The following is a 20869-nucleotide window of genomic DNA, read 5'->3' as shown; positions in this document are numbered from 1 at the left end:
TACCAGGCAGCCTGGAACTTGCTACATACTTACTGTTGCTTAATACACGAAAGAACGTGCAGTTGCTTGCTCTTCTAGGAAAACGGGTCGTTACTGAAACGCAAAACGCCTGAGACTCCCTCAGATGAGTTGTCTGGGGACATGTGCGCCCATAAACCACCGTCCCCCTTGAGCTAACACCCGGCGGGGCCAGGGGTGCCCTGCCTCCCAGACATGCAGTGACAGCTCGAAAATCTGCTCTCCAGCAGGGGTCCTGCAAGACACCAGCTGTGACATCACAGGGTCAACACATGACACGGAAAAGCATTCACAGCCAGTGTGAAGGGCTCAAGGCTGGTGGGGAGGCAGGGCCGTGTTCAGACGCGGGGTGTGTGTGTGTGGGGGGGGGCGCCCTCCGTGGGTGCACCAAGTGGTCCAGCGACACGGCCGAGGATACACCCGGCTGGCGCTGCCACTGTGGGGACAGCTGCTGGGTCTTCAGTCGCCACAAAGGAGCCGGGGCCAGTCAGTGCTGCTGACGTTCTTTAATCTGTTGGTTAGACCCCCAGCCCCTTCCAGTCTGCTTTCCACCTGGCGTCCATGTTAAGTAAGGCACAGCCGGCCGGGGCCTCCCAGGAGACCGTCCTCGTGACCGCATGCGAGCGCGGCCCTCAGGTTGCAGGTCTGGTGGCCAGGACCACGTTCAGGACGTCCCCCGTGCGTGCCACCTGCACGTCCGTGAAGCCGTGTAGCTGCAGCAGTTGCCGGGACTTGGCCAGGCTGCGCTCCCCACCCTGGGTCTGTAGCAGGCGGCTCAGGGACCTCAGCAGGCCCGGCTGGGCGGCCCGCGGGTCCTCGTCCAGGGCCACTTCTGCCACCAAGAGGCCACCGCCTGCAAGCACAAGCAGAGCTGCTGGGGTCCTGCGCACGCCAAGGAGGGAAGGGGCCCTGGGGGACATAGTGCTGACCAGGAGGAGAGGGAGGGAGGGGGCAGGGGAGATGGGGACGGAGCCTGGGGGAGCCTGGCCCCCTGCAGATACCGGCCCGGCTCCTGAGGGAATTCACTGTGCAGGGAACCCCGTGATGCAGCTGACGGCCGGAGAAGCCTCCGTGAGCCCATCGGGGACCAGGCCATGCATTCATAGATGGGAACCTGGGCCGGGGCTGCTTGGGCCACAGCTGGCACCAGCCACGCCGGCTGCAGGAGGCTGCATGACTTGTGGGGAAAGTGGATGTGAGAGCTTTGAGAAGTAGATGGTGTGCGTGTGACTGCGTGTGTGAGAATGAGTGTGTGTGTGTGTGTGTGTGTGAGCCTGCGCACACGTCTGGCCGCCCCTCGTGTGTGCATTTCCACAGGCAGCCCTGAGGGGGAAGGCAGGGGCGTGAGAAGCCGCCTGGCAAGCCCGGGCAGGGCAGTCCTGCGTTGCTTCCTCCTGTTCCGGTTACTTGGGAGAAGCGGGAAAAGGCGCACGGGCCTCACCCCGGAGCCCTGGCTTACACGGCGGTGACGTCACCCGGTGAAGTCTGTGCCTCTCCCTGGTGGTGCAGCCATTACCACAGTCACCAGAACTGGGGGCAGTGTGCTCACCTTCCTCTGTCACTTTTTATATTTTCCACAGTAATATGTGACGCGACTGGCTCCAAAAGGCACCACTTCCCACTCTCGTCTGTGGCGCCCCAGCCCCCACGCAGGTAACCACTGAACTCCCAGCAGGGGGGAGGGAGGGAAGGCCCAGTCCAGCCTGTCGACCAGTTTCTGTGGGGGAAACAGTCCTCACAAGGCCGACATCACGCCAACCACGTGGCATGAGGGGCTGGCAGGACTCCTGACGAGGTAACACGTGGTCTGGTCAGCAGGTCAGAGCTCCAGGCACCCCGAACCCCAACCCTTCACAGTCAGCATCGCTTAGCAGCACATCTCACAGTTCCTCTGTCTTCCCAGGGTTGCCAGGATTCGGCTCCCGTACCCCCTGGGCCGCCGGCCCCGGGGATGGGAATGCCCGACTTCTGTGACACTTTGCTTCTGTCCATTCTGAGCTGGGGTTGGGGACACAGCAGGGAGCAAACAGGCCGAAACCCGCCCTCCTGGGGCCACAGTCTCCTGCTGGGCAGCCCGAACGTGTGTGTGTGTGTGTGTGTGTGTGACATCCCTGTGACCGGGTAAAACCCTGCAGCTCAGATGCCATCTGTGGCCTCGGTGACCGTGACAATGACTACAGGCAGGGGCTCACAACCACAGACCTCATGTTCCCCCAGCCTTGGAGACCGGGAGTCTGCCATCAGTGTGTCCCAGGCCATGCTCCCTCTGGAGGCCCCAGGGGACAGTCCCTCCTGCCCCTTCCAGCTCCTGGGGACTCCAGGCGTCCCTGGGCTGGTGGCCGTTTCCCTCCCACCTTTGCCTCCGTCTCCACGTGGTGTCTCCTCTGTGTCTGTGTCCCTCCTCTTCTGTCTCTGACGAGGACACTGTCATTGGGTTCAGGGCTCCCTGATCCAGGACGACCTCATCTCAGATCCCTCACTCGGTCACATCTGCGAGGACCCCGTTTCCAGATCAGGTCCTGTTCTGAGGTCCCAGGTGGACATGAATTTGGGGGGACACTCTTCATCCTGTGACACAGACCAAGCAGGATGCCCTGACTTCCCATGCAGCTCAGGTTCCTGTGTCCCCAAAGCTCGGGCCGGTGAGCCAGCGCACAGTTACCTGTCCCTACACACGCACGTGTGGGGGACCATGGAACCGCTACCCCGCCGGGTTCACAGCGCTGGCTGTGGAGAAACCCGTCCACGCCTGCTGCCCGGTCACGGTGGTGACTCGGTGGCTGTCCTCCTGAATATCAGGCTTGTCCCTGGTCCCCAATATCCTGGAACGTCCACTTCATGCGGCCACAGGTAGGGGCGGCTTCCTGTTCCATCTCGGGGCCTGGGGCCCTTGTGGGTCAGATTTCGGGCTCAAGGATGCATCCCCGAGTTGTCTCTTGTTTTCCATGCCTGTGGCCTGCGTGTCCCAATCCTTGACGTCTCACTGCTCAGCTCCTTTCCAAGACCGTTCTTTCTCTTTGCTCCTCTGTTGCCGCTTTCCGTCCTTGAAGGGAGGATGGATTGACACACGCCACCCCGTCCGTCTGCAGGCGTGCCGGCTGCCACTGTCCCATGGTTCCGCCACCGCTGCTGAGTCCTAGGCACCAGTGCACCTGGGAGGACGGGGGCTCGGCCACGGCTGGCACCTCTCAGAACCAGGAGACCCCCGCCGTCAGCTGGGGGGACAGAGTGGCTGGCTATGGAGGCCCTGGGACCCTCCGTCTGGTACCAGATGTTTCCGAGCCACCACGTGGCCCTGAGCCTTAGGTAACTGGACACACCAAGGATCAGAGCCCAGGGCTCAGTGGAAGGGACGGGTGTGATGCTAAACAGTTGGGGACGAGGTCATTCCTGGTGGAGGCTGGAGGCCAGGACGGCCACCAGGTGGTCAGTGTCTGCAAAGACCCTTCGCTGTCGCTTTGCTTTTGGTCTGAAACAGGAGACTGGGGACGACGGTGCTTTCCCCAGATGTGGGAGCAGAAGCGGCATCACAGTGTTGAAAACGATCCCAAATTGCTAAATAGTTCACGTTCCGAAATGGCACAGAAGAGGCCCAGGGTGTGCCGTGCAAACGGGGGAGACGTAGGATGCAGGCGTGAGAGCGTACATGACGGAGCCCGGGAAGGGGCCCAGGCCGCCAGGTCTTCTCCGCTGCACGGCCTCATGGCCCACGGAGACAACCAGGAAATCCACCAGTGGGGATGGGGACGGGAGACACGGCTGGGCTGTGCAGGCACATGATGGGGCATCTGGGAGGACGTGGGGCCACGACGACGACACTCAGGAAAGCCACAGCTCGGGGTCTGTTGCCATCAGGTTCAGCAGCTTGTTCCCACCACCCATGACCCAAGTGCGTCCTCAGGGAAAGAGTAAACCAGGCGCCACAGGCTGGGCGGGGGGGCGATGTGTTCTTTGGAAAACTTCCTTGGTTTTTGTTGGTTTCTTTTAATAGAAACAGACTTTATGCTTTAAAAGAGGTTATGGGGTGACAGGGGCTCACCTGGTTTGCAACTCCCTGAGATCCGGCTCAGCAACCTGTGCACTTTCTCGTCCGGCCAGTCGCGTAGGATTCCAGACAGAACATAGAGGTCTGCCTCCGGGAGGCTGTCCTTGAGAAAGTCACCTGGTTGAAAACAAAATGTCATAAACCTGTCAGGGGCACCAGAACCGGTCCTCTGCCTGAGGGAAGTGGGGACTGCCGCTGTCCAGAATTCAAAAGAGACACTACTTGTAGTGGGGACAGTGTGTTCTCCCATAGACGTGCCATGTCACAACCCCTGCAACCTCCCAATGGGACCTAGTTAGTAAATAAGACCTTCGCAGACGGGACTGAGTGAGGGGTCTGAGGTGAGGTCGTCCTGGATCGGGGGGCCCTGAACCCAATGACAGTGTCCTTGTCAGAGACAGAAGAGGAGGGACACAGACACACAGAGGAGACACCACGTGGAGACGGAGGCAGAGATGGGAGGGAGGCGGCCACCAGCCCAGGGACGCCTGGAGCCCCCAGGAGCTGGAAGGGGCAGGAGGGACCGTCCCCTGGGGCCTCCGGAGGGAGCGTGGCCCTGGGACACCTTGATGTCACACTCCTGGTCTCCAGACGGGGGAGGATGGGTGTCTGTGGTTTTAAGCCCCCAGTTTGTGTAGTTTGTTTTTGCAGCCATGGAAAACTAATGCCCACAAACTTTTATTAGAAGTTAAGTTATTGCTCTGTGGTTGGTAAATGTTAAATTGTTACTGTGTAGTTAGGCTAACATGGCTGCGTCTGTACTGAACAAGTACAGACTTTTTCTCTTGTCATTATTCCTGAGATGATACAGTGTAACCACTCTTTACGCAGCAGTTACAGTGTATCTGGTGTTATAAGTAACCTAGGGATGATTTTAGGGAGGCTATGTGGAGGGTCCATACAAATACTGTGTCATTTTTCCGTAAGAGACGTGAGCACATGTGGACTTTGGTGTCTGAGGGGGGACCTGGAACCACGGCCCAGCAGAGATGGGAGGATGACTGTACAGGTAAGCACATCACACACGCACGCAGACACACTCAGGACCAGAGATGAATACGGTGGGCAAAGGGCTGACCCAAAGCAAAGACACAGCAGCATTTACCTGGCACGAAGCTGACCTGTTCTGTCTGTGGTCCCGAGGGTTGAAAGCACGTGACGTGCTCAATGACCTCTGGGAGGTCAAACACGGTCACCTTCAGACGTGGGTACTCCCGGGCGAGCTCGTGGGCCAGGGCACCCGTGCAGCCTGTGGATTGCAAACACACACTCTATGATCCGACCCTCCCAGTGCTCAGGAAACACTGGGTGGGTCGCCAGAGTTCGACCTCAGCAAAACCAAAATGATGTTCTAGAAAAATGGATTGAATCCAGCGCTGTGACGTAAAGGCAGGTGGAGGTGTAGATGGCTGGTGTCTCAGGTGGGCCTTGGGGCCTCCCAAAGTCGAGACCAGCAAGCTGCTGTGCAAATGCAGATGAGATGGCTGGTGCCACAGCAGCCACTCTGGGCCCCCAGAAGGAAGGCTGTGCACAGAGGACGGGGATATGTAAGCTGCCAGCTCAGGACTGCTCTCAGGACCTGATCGCATTATACCCCCCAGGCATGCGCCTGGCGGGGATGGGGCCAGAGAGAGGCATGGCGAGGCCCCTGTTGCTCCTCCCTTCACGGTCCTGGGCCGAGGTGGGGTGAAGGGCGTGTAGGCCATAGTCAGACCAGATAAGATGGGGCAGTGTAGCCATCTGTCCCCTCAGCAGCCACCAGGAAGGGCCCCATAACCTCTACAGAGACCCTGGACCGCCCCCAGGACCTCCTACACAGTGGGGCTACGTGGCCAGACCCACACACCTGGCCCAGCCAGATGTGTTAGGGGATTTGTTCAGAGAGAAGCCCGTTGTTACAAGCCTTACAAGCAGGTGATGGGCCCATGATTTCATACAAAGAAAGAGGCCCCCGGAGTCGTTTGTGCCCGAATCCAGGAGGGGTGCATGTACCTCCCAGATGGCAGGCGGAGGAGAATCGGGACAGGTCCAGGGCTGTGGCCACCTGGCGAGCAGTCAGCTTGGCGAGGCCATGCTTGGCCCTCATGAAGCACAGCCTTGCATCCCGGCCCGGGCAGGAGTCCTACAGCAGAGCAGGGTCTGAGCAGGCACCAGAGGCCCAAGGGTCCCGCACCCCAGACGCTGCAGCCACCAGCATGGCGGCATGGGCTGAGGGGTCCCGTAGGCGGGCAGCTCCATCCAACCCACGTGGTCCGAGACACCAGGTGTCGCTGAGGCTGGGCTGCAGTGGTCACAGGGACGAGCTCCAGAGGCAGCCGGCACGGAGGCACCGTGTCTCCTCACCTCACCAGCACCTGTGTTCATGCTACCCCTCCCTGTCTGTCCATGGCCCCCGTCCATGCCTCTGTCCCCTTGCTCTGGAGGACAGAACAGCCTGGCTCCTGCAGGGTCCCACGGCCGTGGTCTGAGCTGTCCCCTAACACCACAGCCTTGCTTGGCTGATGTCACACAGCCTGGCCCCCGCGGCTGCAGCCCTGACCCACCCCCACTCACACCCCATGGCCTGAGCTGTCCCCTCCTGCCTCTGCCAAAACCCTGCTCGACCCACCTTGCGCTGACCCGAGCCAGCTGCCAAGCCCCCCACAGTGTGTTCTCAGCTTCCTGCCGGCTGGAGCGTTGGCTGCGGTTTGCTGTGTGACACTCCAAGGACCTGGCCTCTCCTGGGTCCACCCTGGGCCACGATGCTGGGACAGCCTCACCGGCTTCTGTGTGACGCCTGTCTTGCTGTCTCTCCCTCTCTGTCTCTCTCCCTCCATCTCTGTCTCTCACTGTCTCTGTCAATTCGTCTGTCTCCCTCTGTCTCTCTCTGTCTGTCTTGGGTCTCTCTCCTTTGTCTCTGTCCCCTCATCTCTGGCCCTGTCCTCCACACTTGACATCAGCCCCACATTCCGTCAAGTTCATTTCTGTCATGTGTGCTCTGCCTCAGCGGACGCAGCTGGGGAATGGCCTTGCCCCCCAAAACCACCATCCGTACTGCTCTGCAGACCCAGGACCCCCCACAGAGGTCTAGCCGGAGGGGGTGGGGGGCACTGTGCAGCCTGAAACCCCAAGTGCTTGTACTGTCAATGCCACTATGACCGGACAGCACCCTGCTGTCCCCCACCGCGGCCGGTGCACGGCCTCCCACCAGGACTCCCGGCACCAAGCACACAGACGCTCTCTCAGAGGCCCTGCCTCTCCCCAGGCCCCCAGGGATCCCGAACCCAGCCGTCCTTTCACTAAACACATGTGGCCTGAAAGCGGGGCCGTTCAGGACGGTACCTGAAGCAGGCCTTCTGCCTCGTCTCCCACAGCCTGGTGGTCCCGGCTGCTGCCCTCCCGGACGGCAGACTCCAGGTGGGTAAAGGCTGCCCAGGTGTGTCCGTCGTTCAGCTCGATGAAGCCACGCAGGGAGAACTCGCTATCCGACAGCAGGTACAGGGCGGCCAGGTCACTGTTACTGTAACCTGAAGCCACGGGCCGGGTCACGTCCGGCAGGGACGCCCACGCTGACCTGACCCCAGGCAGCGGTGGGAGGGTCACGTACATATCACCCACCTGGCCACAGCCCCGACCCTCGTAAGTTCCCCGGATGGACTCGTATTCCCACAGCCCATTCCTGCTGAGGCCCTGGGATGGCCATGTCACCGGCTACAGGCCCCAGTGGGTCAAGCCAACCCCAGGCAGCATGTTGCCACAGAGGTGTGTGGCAGATGTCATCACCGTGGGCCATCATCTCACTGTAGGTAAAGACACCACTCGCTCACGATGGGGGTGGGTGGGCAAGACGTCTGCTGGGAAGGCTGGGGGAGGCTTCCAGGGCCCAGGGAGGGGCTGCAGGTGGCCCCTTTGTCTGCCCTCACTCATGCTTTTCGGGGCACAGGAATATGACTAAAAGCACCCGTCTCGGGAGGAAGGGCTGCTTTCTGTGCTTCAGACCACGGGCATGTAGTCGAAATCCTCTTGCCTGAAGAGCAGATTTGGGGGCCTCCACCAGCACCCCACTTTATTTCTTCTCACAGAAGCAAACCTGCCTCTCCTGTCCTGGGGCCTTCTGCCCGCTGCTCATACCAAACTTCTCAGCAACCGTCCATGGGAGCCTCTACTGCGAGACCATGCTCCAATGTTCTGTTCAGTTCCTCAAACACGTATCATCCATCATCCATCCATCCATCATCCATCCACCCATCCATCCAACAATTCAGTTGTCTAATCTGTCATCTATTATCTATCCATCCATCCATATCTTCCACCATCTATCATCCATCGATCAATCATCTATCTTATCTACCATCCACCCATCACCTATCGATTTATCCATCCATCTACATATCCATCCATCATCCATCCATATCTTCCATTATCTATCTATGTATCTACCTACCTACCTACCTACCTACCTATCTATCATCTGTCTATCATCTACCCACCCTCCATTTCATCTATCTAAATAAGTAAAAACAAACATCTACAAGGAAAAACAAACACACACACATATATCCTGTTGGTCCTGTTTCTCTGCAGAACCCTGACTATTTGAGCGCCTCTAAGACCAGAGCCCATAAGAAGTGGCTCTCTTAACACACATGTACACAACTGCCTCTGTTTCCTTTCTTCCATCCGTCCGTGCTTCTCACTGTCTGGGGAAAAGTCACGTTCCCGAGGGGAGACAGTCGGGCCCTCCCTCCCTCAGCTCGGAGGCGCCCTTTCACCCAGGGACTGGCATCTTTCCGCCTGCTGAGAGTCTTAGCAAGTCACCTGAGAGCGCCCTTACCTCTCTCTGTCTTCTCCAGTAACCCCAGGGCCACACAGACGTCCAGCAGACGTCCAGTCCCACGCTCAGAGGTGTCAATTTTGCTGGCGATATCCACGGCCTTCAGTGGGGCCTCACGTTGTAATAAATCAAACACCTTCAGCTTACAAGCCGTGAACAGGGCCTGTCGATGAAAAACAGGAACAATTCGACTTACCACGTGACTTACCCAATGCCTTTTACCCCCACGGACTCCAAAGGTGGAGGTTAGAAGTGACAAAAGTGTGTAATCATCAACGGACCCCTCTTCTCCAGAGAGGAGTGGGTTTCGGCTCCAGCTGGTACCAGGTTTGCAGAAGGTGAAAGCAAACTGGTGAGTGTCCAGCAGAAAGACTGTCCCCTAGGAGATAAGCCACTATGCTGCTGTCTGCGGCTGAACGGTGTCCCCACCCCCACCCCAACATCCGTATGTTGAAGCCACACGCCCAGGACCTCAGAATGTGACTGCATTTGGACACAAGAGGTCCGTTCCCAGGCTCACTGGCTCCTTACGGGGCTTGGGACGCCATCACGTGACACTGAGAACTGTCAGTCAGGCTCTCACCTCGTAACGCAAAAATCCTCTGTGACAACGGAGGCCCTTCCGAAAAGGGCAGGACACAGGCGTGTGTAGAATGTACGTGATTGACCTGGAGAGGTGACACATGACCCGTGACTCCCTGCAGCCCCCCGTCCCCCTTGGTCAGTATGTGCAGCCAGTGGGAGACCTGTTATGTGACCTATGTAACAGGTGGGTGGACGGATAAGTAGGCAGGTAGATGACAAACAGGTAGGTAGATAAATGGATGGGTGGGTGGATAGATGGAGGATGGATAGATATGCTACATGCATGATGATAGATGGATGGATGGATGGATAGATGGATGGATAGGTGGGTGGCTGGATAAATGGATGAGGATGCAGAGTTGACAATGCCACATACATAGACGATGGATAGATGGCAGTGGATGGATGACAAAGGACAGACACATGCGGAGACCACAGTGCAGCTCAGGTGTGGCAGTGGGATGCACGGTGGAAGTGCTTTTCTTGTTACTATGTTTAGGTAACAGAGACTCTGAGGCCCGCACAGCATGACCACCTTTCTCTCCTGATCACTGCAAACTCTGTCCTGATGACGGAGGTGGCTGAGGTCCCGTGTGGGAAGGGGCAGCCTGAGCCCAGCACCCAGCACCTGCCCCTGCCCTAGCTGTGGCTGTGGCCCCCACTGGGCCCCAGGGATGGGGGGAGCTGCCACTGACTGTCCCCAACTCCCCCAGGAGCTGGAGTTGCAAGAGCAGCTGGCAGGTTGGCCTTGTGGGGAAGGCGGGGAAAGCCAGAGCTCATGTCAGAGCCGTGTCACAGCCGTGGGGCACGAAAGGGTAACTGCAGTTGCTCACGGGCCAGCTGCTGGCCGAGACCCTCTCCGGTCTGGCCAGAGCCCCTCTGGGGGCTGTGTGAGTGGCTGCACCACTCAGGTGACTGTGCAGGACGGACGGGGGACTGCAGCTAAGACTGCCCGCTGTCAGCTGGTCCTTGCTCCAGCGGGAGGCTGTCTGGCTGGCACAGCTGAGCTCACACGGGGACCGAGGACACAAGCTGAGCTGGTGGGCCTGCTTGCACCTGCTGACCTGTGCCACAGTCCACCTGACACCTGGCCAGCTGGACCGGAGGGCGCCCCGAGCCTGCTGCATGGTCAGCGTTCCGGCCTCACCTCCTGGGGCCTGCAGGCCCGTGAGGACGGCTCGCCTTCAAACACACAGAGACCCGGGCCGGGCCGGACACTGACCACAGCCCCCTCGGCCCGAGCATGGGCCTCACACAGCAGGGTGTGCGTCCTAGGAAGTCTGGGCCGATGACTCCACCCCCTGCCAGTCTGGGCCGATGACTCCACCCCCTGCCAGTCTGGGCCGATGACTCCACCCCCTGCCAGTCTGGGCCGATGACTCCACCCCCTGCCAGTCTGGGCCAATGACTCCACCCCCTGCCAGTCTGGGCCAATGACTCCACCCACTGTGGATCACAGAAGTCCCTGTTCTGTCTCGAGTGACTTAGGGTGGCAGCACGTCAGTCGCGACACTGTTACGGTGGCCTCAGAAATACTGAGGTCCTGTCCCCAGAAATTGAGAGCGGACCTTATCTGGAAACAGGGTCCCTGCAGATGGGACTGAGTGAGGGATCTGAGGTGAGGTCGTCCTGGATCAGGGGGCCCTGAATCCAATGACAGTGTCCTCATCAGAGACAGAAGAGGAGGGACACAGACACAGAGGAGACGCCACGTGGAGACGGAGGCAGAGATGGGAGGGAGGCGGCCACCAGCCCAGGGACGCCTGGAGCCCCCAGGAGTTGGAAGGGGCAGGAGGGACCTTCCCCTGGGGCCCAGGAGGGAGCGTGGCCCTGGGACACCTTGAGGGCAGACTCCTGGTCTCCAGGGCGGGGGAGGATGGGAGTCTGTGGTTTAGGCCCCGGCATGCGGTCACTAGTTCCGGCAGCCCCAGGAGTTGCACGGGTACCTTGGATGCTTGGAAGCCGGCTATCAGCTCCAGGAGGCCCGTCGGGAACGGGGGCAGGCTCTCCGCTGTCCTGGCGTGACCTGCGTCCTGCGTGCCCCGAGCCTGGGACCCCCTGCGGTCTAGGCCAGCGCCCTCCTCTTCGCTGAGGTTTTCGAAGGTGTCCACGGCGGGGATGGAGTCGTGCTTCACCCGCTGCAGGCCCACGGCGCCCGGCGGGAAGTACAGCTCGGCCAGCTTCTTGCAGAAGTGGTTTAGCGGGAAGCCCACCACGTTGAGGAAATCTCCGTGGATGGATTCCACCAGCATGCCGCCCAGGGCCTGGATGCCGTACCCTCCGGCTTTGTCCCTGAGCGGGCGGGCAGGGGCCAACCCAGGGAAGGACACAAAGACAAAGGTTACAGGACGCAGCAAGGTCCCTGGGTCACAGCGGCCAGCGCAACTGTTTCACTGCAACCAGATGTGACGCATGGACCAAACCCAGCGAGCCGTCTCCAGCCTGGGTGGCATGCTGTGGGGGAGTCCGGCTCCGGGCCCCAGTCTCATGTGGTGTTTGGTCCTGACCGGGGGCCGTCCCACGGCGGCCCCACAGGGAGCTGTCCTCCACACCTGGTGCCCGGTGGTCACTGGGGGATGCCCGTAAGACCCCAACCCCCTCCTGGCCCTGCTCTTCTGCACACGGCACCCCTGGCCTAGGTGGCTCATCCTCACGTCTCTTTATGGGGTCCTGGGCCCTGGTCTTTCCCGGGCACCTCTGCTGAGACCCCCTTAAGGGGAAGGGGGCCCTGAGCCCCCAGCACTGTTGCATCCAGGCCTGCTCCCTCCCCGAGACCCAGGCCCCGATAAAGGCAGCAGCCTTTTGTTGTGCCGTCGCGGGTGGTGGGAGTGGGTGCCCGTGGCCTGCAGACCCTGCACACACTCACATGGGCTCCCCGCTGTGGATGTATTCCCACAGGAGCTCCTCTGACAGCTGCGAAAACATCACCACCGTCTCCTCGTAGAACTGCGAGATTTCCACATCCAGCTGGCCGTCTGCAACGACAGCTCTGCAGGTGAGGGCACGGCCGCACGTGGCCTCGGCGTCCTTGCACACGGGGGCGGGGGGCTTGCCTGAACTTGGTGTGCAGTTCAGATACTAATCGTGCATGGGCGTAACAAGGTTTGTTTTAGACAAGGGAAAGAAGCATGAAAATTACAGACAACACAAACAAAGTCAGCAAAGAGGAGAAAAGGCTGCAGACTGCACGAGATGGGCTCTTGGTTTTCTGCAATAATTTGTGGAGTGGAACTTCTGGGTCGCCAGGCCTCACCTGTGGGGTTGGGAAAGCCCCGGGCATGGCAGCTTTGGGGTCACTTGGGAGATTCCCCAAAACTAGCTGTCTTGGGGTGAACGGCATCCCCCAGAATTCATTTCCCTTGGAGTCTGTGAATGGGACTTTAGCTGGAAACAGGTTCTGTGCAGATGTGGCCAAGTGAGTGAGCTAAGGGGACATCGTCCTGGATCAGGGGGGCTCTGAGCCCAATGACAGTGTCCTCATCAGAGACAGAAGAGGAGGGACACAGACACAGAGGAGATGCCACATGGAGACGGAGGCAGAGATGGGAGGGAGGCGGCCACCTGCCCGGGACGCCTGGAGCCCCCAGGAGCTGGAAGGGGCAGGAGGGACTGTCCCCTGGGGCCCCCAGAGCGAGCGTGGCCCTGGGACACCTTGATGGCAGACTTGTGGTCTCCAGCACGGGGGGAGGATGGGTGTGTGGTGGTAAGCGCACAGGTGAAGGGTGACATGGAATCTCTTGGGCCAGGGCTTTGTACCCAAAGGGCCCAAATGAACATCCCTGCTGGACAAGAGGGTAAAGGTGGCCCCGTCACTGATAAGCAGACGTGTGACCGGCCATTGGTGAGATATGGCGAGGCAGCCCCAGGGCAGGAGGGCAAAGTCTGTCTTGGGGGCCTTTCCCGACCCACAAGGACTTCAGAGCAGCTCTGACATTAATTATTCCTCAGGATTTCGGTGCGTTTTCAAAGACTTTTCATCGCTGTGGCATAACCCACACCCACCCGCCTGGGCCCACCCCCTCCGCCGTCCAGACCCAAAGATCTCAAAGGAAATGCATGTGGGGCTCGTGTTGGGTGGGGTCTTACGAGTGGGGCCATGTGTCTGCCACTGGACACCGCACGTTGACTTCCACATTACTGACTTTCCCCGGTGGGGGGGAGGGAAGGGCTGTTGCCCCAGTGACCTCTGAGTCTATCCCTCAAGCCCCGGTCACCATGAGCGCCCCAGGTCCCCCCTCGTCCCCAGGGAGGAGGTGGCCGTGAGTACCTTGGCTGAAGCAGTGGATGATGGCGACACCCGTGAACACACTATGTTCTTTTCCGTTCAACCTGCAAGACACAGCCGCACACACGACACATCTCAGGTGGGAGCCGAGACATCAAGCATGCTGCCTGCCAGCCACAGGCTACACCCTGCTATCTGGCTCAGGTCCTCGCTCCCTGTCCTCTGGTAGGTCTCTGCCCCCAGCATCCAGCCACTGCGTCTCCCAGGAAACCTTCCCAGAGGCTGGTGTAAGTGATGTCAGCGGTATCAGCAGGAGAGACCACCAGAGGTGTCACTTACAAGACTCAAGGTCTGGGTCATTGGAGAACACACGACCCCAACAGGAGAGGCCAGCCATGCAGGCAGGACCCAGACGGGGCAGCTCTCTGCCGGCTCTTTCTGGAGGTCTGTTTGCTTTCCTGAGACTGAAGTGATATGCCAACCCTCTAGACACAGCACGCTGACCCAGGCCCATCTCCCCGTCACCTGGGCAGAAGCTCAGATGTGCTGGGCTGTGGAGAAAGCTGGTCACATGTACACAGGCATGGGGAGGATGCCAGCGGAGAAGGATGACAAGGAAGCAGAGATGGAGGTGATGGAGGGAGCAGAGAGAAGGTGATGGAGGGAGCAGATGAAGGTGATGGAGGAGCAGAGAGAAGGTGATGGAGGAGCAGAGAGAAGGTGATGGAGGAGCAGAGAGAAGGTGATGGAGGAGCAGAGAGGTGATGGAGGAGCAGACAGAAGGTGACGGAGGAGCAGAGAGAAGGTGACGGAGGAGCAGAGAGAAGGTGACGGAGGAGCAGACAGAAGGTGACGGAGGAGCAGAGAGAAGGTGACGGAGGAGCAGACAGAAGGTGATGGAGGAGCAGAGAGAAGGTGATGGATACACAGATCCCAGACGGAGCCCGGGTCTGCCCAGGACACCGCATATGTCCGGTGGGGAGATACCAAGGGCACCAGCTCCGTCCTGTGACCTCACCTGGGAGGGTGAGCAGGTGGTGACGCACTGATCCACCAGGACCCTGCCCCTTCCCCCACCCCGGGCTCTGAGGCAGGGCTGGTCCCTGGCAGGCCGGCCACAGGGCACCCACCGGGACAGCATCCGGTACGCGTCCTGCTTGTCCACGGGCTTCTCCAGGATCAGGCCCTCGATGGTCTGCAAGACAAACGGGAGGGACACGGTTGTTTCCACACCTCCAGCTGGGTCTCTGCATGCCACCGTCCACGTTTTACACTCCTGCTTTCTTGTGTTTGACGTGAGAGTCACGTAACATAAAATTCACCATTTTAAACAGTTTGGGGACATTTTAGCACATTCACAATGTTGTAGTAGTATCACCACTCCCTTGTTCCAGAACATCTGTCCCGCCAAGGAGACCCGTCCCCATGAGCAGTCACTCCCCCTCCCCCACCTGCTCCCCCAACCCACTTCTGTCTGTGGAGGAGCCTGTTCTGGACGTTTCACATAAATGGAGTCACATGCTGGGCAGCCTTGTGTGTCTGGCGTCTGTCACTCGTATCCTCAAGGTCCCTCCACATGATGGCGAGTGTCAGTGCCTCCTTCCTTTTCAAGGCTGAGTCATATTCCACTGTGTGGCTGGACCCCCTTGTGTTTATCTGTTCAATGGTTTATGAGTATTTGGGTCTTTCTCTTTTCAGCTATTGTAAATAATGCTGCCATAACCATGTGTGTACAAGACTTTGTTTGAATGCATAAATATTTTCCCCATCCCCTTACCAGCCTCTCCTTTAGCATCTATCAGTTTGTTTTCTATTATCTGTGGGTCTGTGAATGTGTATTTCTTCTTATTTTTAGTACGTACGAGCTCTGACAATTAAGTTCGTGAACTTATCCTAGAAAAAGTGCTACACACCTCACTGCTGAATATCACTACGGTCACCTTCGAAGGGCTCCCCTTGGGAAGCTATCTACTGATGCCAGTGCCTAGTCCACCCTTCAAAGCCATTTTGGAACTCTTTTCTGGAATGGCCATCAGAGCTGTCGTCGTATTACCCTTAATGTCCTGAATGTCATGAAAATGTCTTCCTTTCACTATTTCCTTTATCTTCAGGTAAAGAAAGAAGTCACTGGGGGCCAGATCAGGTGAGTAGGGAGGGTGTTCCAATACAGTTATTTGTTTACTGGCTAAAAACTCCCTCACAGACAGTGCCGTGTGAGCTGGTGCATTGTCGTGATGCAAGAGCCATGAATTGTTGGCGAAAAGTTCAGGTCGTCTAACGTTTTCACGCAGCCTTTTCAGCACTTCCAAATAGTAAACTTGGTTAACTGTTTGTCCAGTTGGTACAAATTCATAATGAATAATGCTTCTGATATCAAAAAGGGTTAGCAACAGTGTTACAACAAGTTCGTGAACTTAAATGTCAGACGTCCTACATAAGAGGAGGTATGAGTTTTCTAGGGCTGCCGGAAAGCACCATAGGTTGGGCAGTTGACCCAACACACATTTCTCTCTCCCGGTCCTGGAGGCTGGAGGTTGAGACCCAGGTGTCCCAGGGCTGGTCCCCCTGAGGCCTCTTTCCTGGGCGTGTGGACGACCATCTGCTCCCCGTGTCCTCATGTGGTCGTCCCTCTGTGTGTGTCTGTGTCCTCATCTCCTCTCCTTATAAGGACCCCAATGCTATTGGATCAGGGCCCACCCTAGTGACCTCATGTTACCTTAATCCTCTCTTTAAAGCCCCATTTCCAAACACAGTCCCATTCTGAGGTCCTGTGGGTCAGGGCTTCAACCTGTGAATTTTGTGGGACACAGTCCAGCCCACAGCAATGGAACTGCCAGGTCACGTGACAATTCTGTCCTTAACTTTTGGAGGAACCAGCGTTGTTCACTCTTAAACTTCCATGTAGAAACACCCTTATCCATGAACGAGAAATGTGTCTGGTTCTCGGCAAAACCACCAAGTCGGGCTGCAAGGACCATGCAACAGCAAGGTGGGCCCTGGGATCACTCTGTCTGGATATTTTCAGACCCTGGACTGTGTCAAGATTCAAACGGGTGACCCCTCGCCAGGAGACTGTGGTGGCACCTTGGCACTTAGGCCAGCGGGCCAGTCGGGGGTGTGGACAGAGGGCTGTGCCCAGCAGAATTTCAGTGAGGACCGATCCACGTGACCTGCCTTCACGGAGCACAACTCTCAGGCCCAGATCCGTGTCTCTGGTATAGCGGTGTTGCTCCCCCCACCCTCCCAATGTGTCCAGGTCCTCACCTCCGGCCCTATGAGTGACACAATGTTTGGAAACAGGGTCTCTGCAGGTGTAATCTAAGTTAAGATGAGGTCCTACTGAAATCGGGGGAGGGGGGAGGCCTCAATATTATGACCGGTGTCCTTACAAGAAGTGGACCATTTGAACACACACAGAAGGAGAAGCCACATGAAGCCTGAGGTAGATGACAGGTGACACCGCCACAAGCCCAGGTACACCAAGGGCTGCCGTGAACTCCAGAAGCTGGGAGAGGGGCCTGTGCCAGACCGTCCCCAAGGCCTCCAGGAGGAACCAGCCCCACCCGCACCTGGAGTCCAGTTGCTGGGGACACGTGAACCAAACGGGAGGCCAGAAGTGGGACTCACCACGATAGTGTCTGCTCCGATGATGATATCGGGGGCCCTGAGGTCTTTCTGCAAGAAACGCAAAGTCAGCTTTAGAAGGGAGGCCCTGCGTGTCTTACAGAAACACTTCTGTGACGTGATGCACGTGAAACGTCATCAGCGGCAGGAAGCCAAGCTTAGAAACCGAGACCTACGTGTCCTCTCTGTGCCGAGTAGGCCAGGAGAGGACTGCAACCATGACATGCTCACCTGAAATCTGTATGCAACCTTGAACCTGGGTTGCTCTTAAATACTACCTGTCTGCTGTCGAATATCAATGTCAATATCCTTTTATTTATGCCAATAATTCATGACAGCATTAACTACAATGCATTTATTAATTGCTATAGGATGTTCTTATAATACATAGTAATAGATAAGCTATTGATACATTAATTCTATGTAATAAATGATGCTATTATAGTAACTATATTAGTATATAGTAACACCATAATAATAGGCTACATTAATTCTATATAATAAATTAGCATATGTGAATCACAGTGGAATATTACAAGTAACAAAGTAACTCATGAGCTATATTATATAAATGATACTATTATGTTAATTACAATAGTCTGTTACAAAATAACACACAGTAATAGATAAACTACGTTAATTCTATATAATAGATACTATTATATTGGTATAATCACAATGGTATATTACACAGTAACAAAGTAACTCATGAGCTATATTATGTAACTGTCATGTTTATTACAATAGTATGTTACAAAGTAACACAGTAATAGGTAAGCTACACTAATTCTATGTAATAAATGGCATTATCATAGTCATATTAGTATATTATATAGTAACACAGTAATAGATAAGCCACATTAATTTGCATTGTAAATGGTACTGTTATATTAATTACAATAGCATGTTACATAGTAGCAGAGTACTAGATCAGCTCTGGAATGGTACACTGCACTCTAACCCTCAGCACTAAGCTCCATTCATTGCACATTGTATTAATAACTGGCACTTATTTATAGCACGTCTGTTTGAAACCTGGAAAGCCTTCCTGGCCAGAGAACCCAAGGCAGCAGCAACCCAAGCCCTTGCCTGGTGCATTCTGCGGGCCACATCCAGTGCTTTCTGCTTCGCTGTTTCGATGGCATATGCGTGAGGGGTGGGGAATGACGCTTTATTCAGCTTCTCTTTAAACCTGGAAGGCACCACCTCAAATCTGAGACCCTACAACAGGAGAAAAGGGGTATTGAGACTTTGTCAGAAGAGCGCAAGGATGGGGGACAGAATGTGCCAGGGCTACAACAAATGTGGCCTTTTCCACGCGCAGTGGGTCTTCCTGACTATCTCATCTGTTCTCTGAATTTTCACTCAGTGCCACGCAACCACCAGACTGGCCGGGGCTGGCAGACCTGGAGGGAAGACATCTGCACACAGGTCAGTCACATGAAGGCCGGGGAGGGTGGATATTGATTGAGGTGCAGATCCTAGGGGTCAAAGAGCTCCCAGAGTGTCCCAAAGGCCAGTGCTGAAAATATCCTGCCCCCAAGAATTGCGAAAAAAAAAAAAAATGCTACGTGGGAGAAATATGGCTGCTTTAACTTGCTCCCCTCACACTATCAGCAGGTAAGACAATCGCTGCAGGAGACTGGTCGTGGAGAGACTGATGTCCCAGGGTTGGGAACATGGGCCTTCAGCAGAGAGGGTAAAACTCCCCGTCCCCTTGGGCAGCCCGACAGAGCACCCCCTGTCTGTGTGCCTCCCCCACCACCAGCTCCGGGACACTTGGACCTGGCGTGGCCTGGCAGCCCTGCACACTCACTAGGCCACCAGGCCTGGCCTGAAGGGGGTCGCCCCCAGATCACGTGGACTCCTAGTTCCCCCAGCCCACAGACCTGGAGCCGGGTCACTAAGTCCTGGCCCGCAGACCCAGCCCGGTCACTGGAGGCCAGTCACTGGGTCTCAGCCTGACGACCGTGGCCCTCAGACCCGTCAGTAGACCCACGCCTGCAGACCTCAGCCCCCAATCACCGGCTGGCCCTCGCTCCACTCACTGCACCCCCTGGTCACTAGGCCCCAGGGTCCCTGGGCCCCAGGATCCCCAGGCCTAGGCCAGCAGACTTCGCCCCCGGTCACTAGGACCAGGCCTCCAGTCAACAGGACCCGGGTCACTAGGCCCCAGCTGGACACCCCACCCCCTCCCATACCCGCCTCCACCTTCCCAGGCCCCGGCCACAGACCCCAGCCCAGGGCCGCCCCGGGCGCACACCGCTTGACTGAGAATCTCCTGCCGGCGCGGGGAGGCGCTGGCCAACACCACTCGCTTCTGCTGCAGCTTCCGGATGACCGGGTACATCATCCTCGCGCCCGACCCCGCGCCCGACTCCTGCACCCCAGCCCGCTCCCTGCGCTGCGCAGCGGTGCGCGTGCGCTAGCGCGGCTCCGCAGCTCCGAACCAGGCCCCGCCCCGCCCGCCGGAGCCCCGCCCCGGGTGAAGCTCCGCCCCTGGGCCCGCCCAGCACCGCTTCAGAGCCGACTCCAGTGAAGCCCCGCCCACGCCTGAGCCCCTCCCAGGATGAAGCTCCGCCCCCGGGCCCGCCCAGCACCGCTTCGGAGCCGACTCCAAGAAGCCCCGCCCACGCACGAGCCACGCCCCGGGTGAAGCTCCGCCCCCGGGTCCGCCCAGCACCACTTTGGAGCCGACTCCAACGAAGGCCCGCCCACGCCCCCAGGTTGGGTGGGGGGAAGATTCCCCCAGAACCCCCACGTCGCGAGGTCCCTTGTGAATCGGTGGCGGGTCCCCGGGGCGCGGTGGGGGGCGGAGATGAGTGGTACCATATCTATAGATAGATAGATGATAGGTAGGTAGGTAGATAGATGAGAGATGACAGATGAGAGGTAGGTAGATAGGTAGATAGGCAGAGTCTCTCGTGCTAACGCAGGGCTTCTCAACCTCAGCACTGTGGACCTTTGGGGCCACCTCATTCGTGCTTTGCAAGATATTTAGCAGCATTCGTGGTTTCAGTCCAGTAGATGGCAGCACCTTTTCTCCAAGTTGCAACGACCGAAAATGTCTTCAGACACCGCGATTTGTTCCCTGATAACAGAATCACTGTCAGTTGAGAACCACGTCTGGAGATAGATGATAGACAGATTGGATGGATGGGTGGGTGGGTGGCTGGATGGATGGGTGGGTGGGTGGGTGGGTGGATGGATGGATGGGTGGGTGGGTGGGTGGGTGGATGGATGGATGGATGATGGATGGATGGATGGATGGATGATGGGTGAATGGATGGGTAGATAGGTAGATAGGATGGATTGGCAGATCCATAGATTGCTAGATATTTATAATACATAGGTAGATGATAGGTTGGTAGGTAGTGACAGATAGATGCATAGAGAATGATAGATAGAGAGTGATAGGTAAATAATAGCAGATAGAAAGACATGATAGATACAGACACATGGTTGACAGACAGGACGGATGAGTCTGACGTCTGGGGCTGGGTGCCTGCTGTGGGGCGTCCGGGGCCCTGTGGGGCTGAGCAGCGTCCCTGTGGGTGGG

The 20869-nt window shown here is 57.4% G+C and overlaps 1 protein-coding gene and 1 long non-coding RNA gene across 7 annotated transcripts; one reads left to right on the top strand and one right to left on the bottom strand.

Annotated features, from left to right (window-relative positions):
* Positions 1 to 509: 509 nt before the first annotated feature.
* ASMTL (acetylserotonin O-methyltransferase like) lies at positions 510 to 19930 on the bottom strand. 4 transcript variants are annotated; one of them, XM_074323819.1, is made up of 13 exons: positions 19574 to 19924; positions 18400 to 18531; positions 17314 to 17361; positions 14817 to 14881; positions 13729 to 13790; positions 12328 to 12514; positions 11408 to 11753; positions 8877 to 9039; positions 7385 to 7569; positions 6056 to 6185; positions 5169 to 5312; positions 4058 to 4180; positions 510 to 871 (listed from the first exon to the last, which is right to left on the bottom strand). In XM_074323819.1, exons 1-13 carry the CDS (start codon positions 19661 to 19663, stop codon positions 651 to 653), a joined length of 1896 nt encoding a protein of 631 aa, XP_074179920.1. In that variant the 5' UTR covers positions 19664 to 19924; the 3' UTR covers positions 510 to 650. The 4 variants fall into 4 exon arrangements, with proteins under 4 accessions (XP_074179920.1, XP_074179923.1, XP_074179921.1 ...); XM_074323822.1 differs by having other exon boundaries at positions 5185 to 5312; positions 12328 to 12436; positions 19574 to 19920; XM_074323820.1 differs by having other exon boundaries at positions 12328 to 12436; positions 19574 to 19917.
* LOC141569655 (uncharacterized) lies at positions 2730 to 15462 on the top strand. Of its 3 annotated transcripts, XR_012493373.1 has the most exons (9): positions 2730 to 3324; positions 4991 to 5072; positions 7417 to 7537; positions 8896 to 9228; positions 12360 to 12456; positions 12946 to 13416; positions 13708 to 13825; positions 13916 to 14447; positions 14577 to 15462. It is a non-coding gene; the product is annotated as an uncharacterized LOC141569655 (long non-coding RNA). The 3 variants fall into 3 exon arrangements; XR_012493372.1 differs by lacking the exon at positions 2730 to 3324 and having other exon boundaries at positions 4663 to 5072; XR_012493374.1 differs by lacking the exons at positions 2730 to 3324; positions 4991 to 5072; positions 7417 to 7537; positions 8896 to 9228 and adding exons at positions 9236 to 9531; positions 11393 to 12043.
* Positions 19931 to 20869: the final 939 nt, after the last annotated feature.

This window comes from Rhinolophus sinicus, chromosome X (genome assembly GCF_036562045.2).
Source record: "Rhinolophus sinicus isolate RSC01 chromosome X, ASM3656204v1, whole genome shotgun sequence".
Lineage (NCBI taxonomy): Eukaryota > Metazoa > Chordata > Mammalia > Chiroptera > Rhinolophidae > Rhinolophus > Rhinolophus sinicus.
Note: the sequence above shows the minus strand (reverse complement) of the source record. Positions and strands in the feature narration are given on the sequence as shown.

What these genes read in the sequence shown, in the direction of transcription:
- ASMTL (XM_074323819.1), bottom strand. Translation starts at nt 19,663, where the DNA reads ATGATGTACCCGGTCATCCGGAAGCTGCAGCAGAAGCGAGTGGTGTTG. An exon ending in GCGTACCGGATGCTGTCCCG is followed by an intron (nt 13,791 to 14,816) that starts GTGGGTGCCCTG and finishes TGTGTCTTGCAG; the next exon opens with GTTGAACGGAAAAGAACATA. An exon ending in ATCCACAGCGGGGAGCCCAT is followed by an intron (nt 11,754 to 12,327) that starts GTGAGTGTGTGC and finishes CCGCCCGCTCAG; the next exon opens with GGACAAAGCCGGAGGGTACG.